Source organism: Cottoperca gobio, chromosome 15 (assembly GCF_900634415.1).
Source record: "Cottoperca gobio chromosome 15, fCotGob3.1, whole genome shotgun sequence".
NCBI classification, from domain to species: Eukaryota; Metazoa; Chordata; class Actinopteri; order Perciformes; family Bovichtidae; genus Cottoperca; species Cottoperca gobio.
In genome coordinates, this window is record NC_041369.1 from 17,564,015 (window position 1) to 17,564,911 (window position 897).

At 35.1% G+C, this 897-nt stretch overlaps 1 protein-coding gene across 1 annotated transcript in view; it reads right to left on the reverse strand.

The window, feature by feature from the left end:
- Positions 1-436: 436 nt before the first annotated feature.
- LOC115019879 (ubiquitin-conjugating enzyme E2 2-like) overlaps positions 437-897 on the reverse strand; it is a 2,808-nt gene continuing 2,347 nt past the window's right edge. The window contains exons 6-7 of the mRNA XM_029449563.1: positions 879-897; positions 437-788 (exon numbers count right to left, since the gene is read on the reverse strand). The exon at positions 879-897 is cut by the window's right edge and continues 75 nt beyond it. Of these exons, the coding sequence (XP_029305423.1) occupies positions 743-788; positions 879-897 (65 nt within the window). The 3' untranslated portion in view covers positions 437-742. The remainder of the gene's footprint in view (positions 789-878) is intronic.

Consider the following 897-nt stretch of genomic DNA (forward strand, 5'->3'; position numbering starts at 1 on the left):
TGAACAGGGAGTGTTGTGTCTGCCTGATTCTGTGGGTAGGGAACACAACAATTGTAGAGGCATCCATATAGCTTCACAAATGTACAGCAACTGTGTACAACCAGCAGAGGTGATGATGAGTGAACTAATTTCAATGGACAGAACATTTTAATTGAATTGCTAAAGCATGACACCATAATGGCCACTATCTACATTAATAACCACTTAGCAAATGGACCTGAATTAAATGTAACACGTACATGAATATTAAAAGGCCCAGGATTGGGCGGTATAAAGCATAGGCTACCACCTAGTGGCCATGTAAATAGTAGAATAAAAAGGGCAGACACTGATTTGTTGGTTACAGAAATATACTGACTCAAACATTTTATGCCACAAGATGGTTTGTAATTTCAGTTTACTCATGCGTGTTGTCAAAAAACAATTTGCAATTCACTTATTGATTAATGTCTTTAATGCAAAATAATGAAAAATAAATTCAGTATGGTCTTGTACAATATATATCTCTTAAAAGAAAAGTTTAATCAGGCCGTCTCACCACAACTAATAATAATAATAATAATGCCAATTTAAGGGAAAAATAAACAGTAAAAACAGTTAAGTCAAGTAAAGTCCAAGTAGAGAAAGTGCTTCAAGCGAATAAAACACCTCAACTAGAACCAGTGTGGATGAGCAGTTGAAACAGTACTGTCATATTTTGAGGTGTTCAGGGATGTGTCATTTTGGCTGAAACCTCAATCCCTCACATTGCATACCTCTGAGTCCATTCCCTGGCTACTTTGTTGTACCTAAAGAGAAAAACAAAACTAGAATGAGTTCCTACATTTTATTTTTTACAAATTCAAGTTTTTCCAAAAATGTTTGGCTTTTGTTTTCACCTTTGTCTGTCTGATTTGT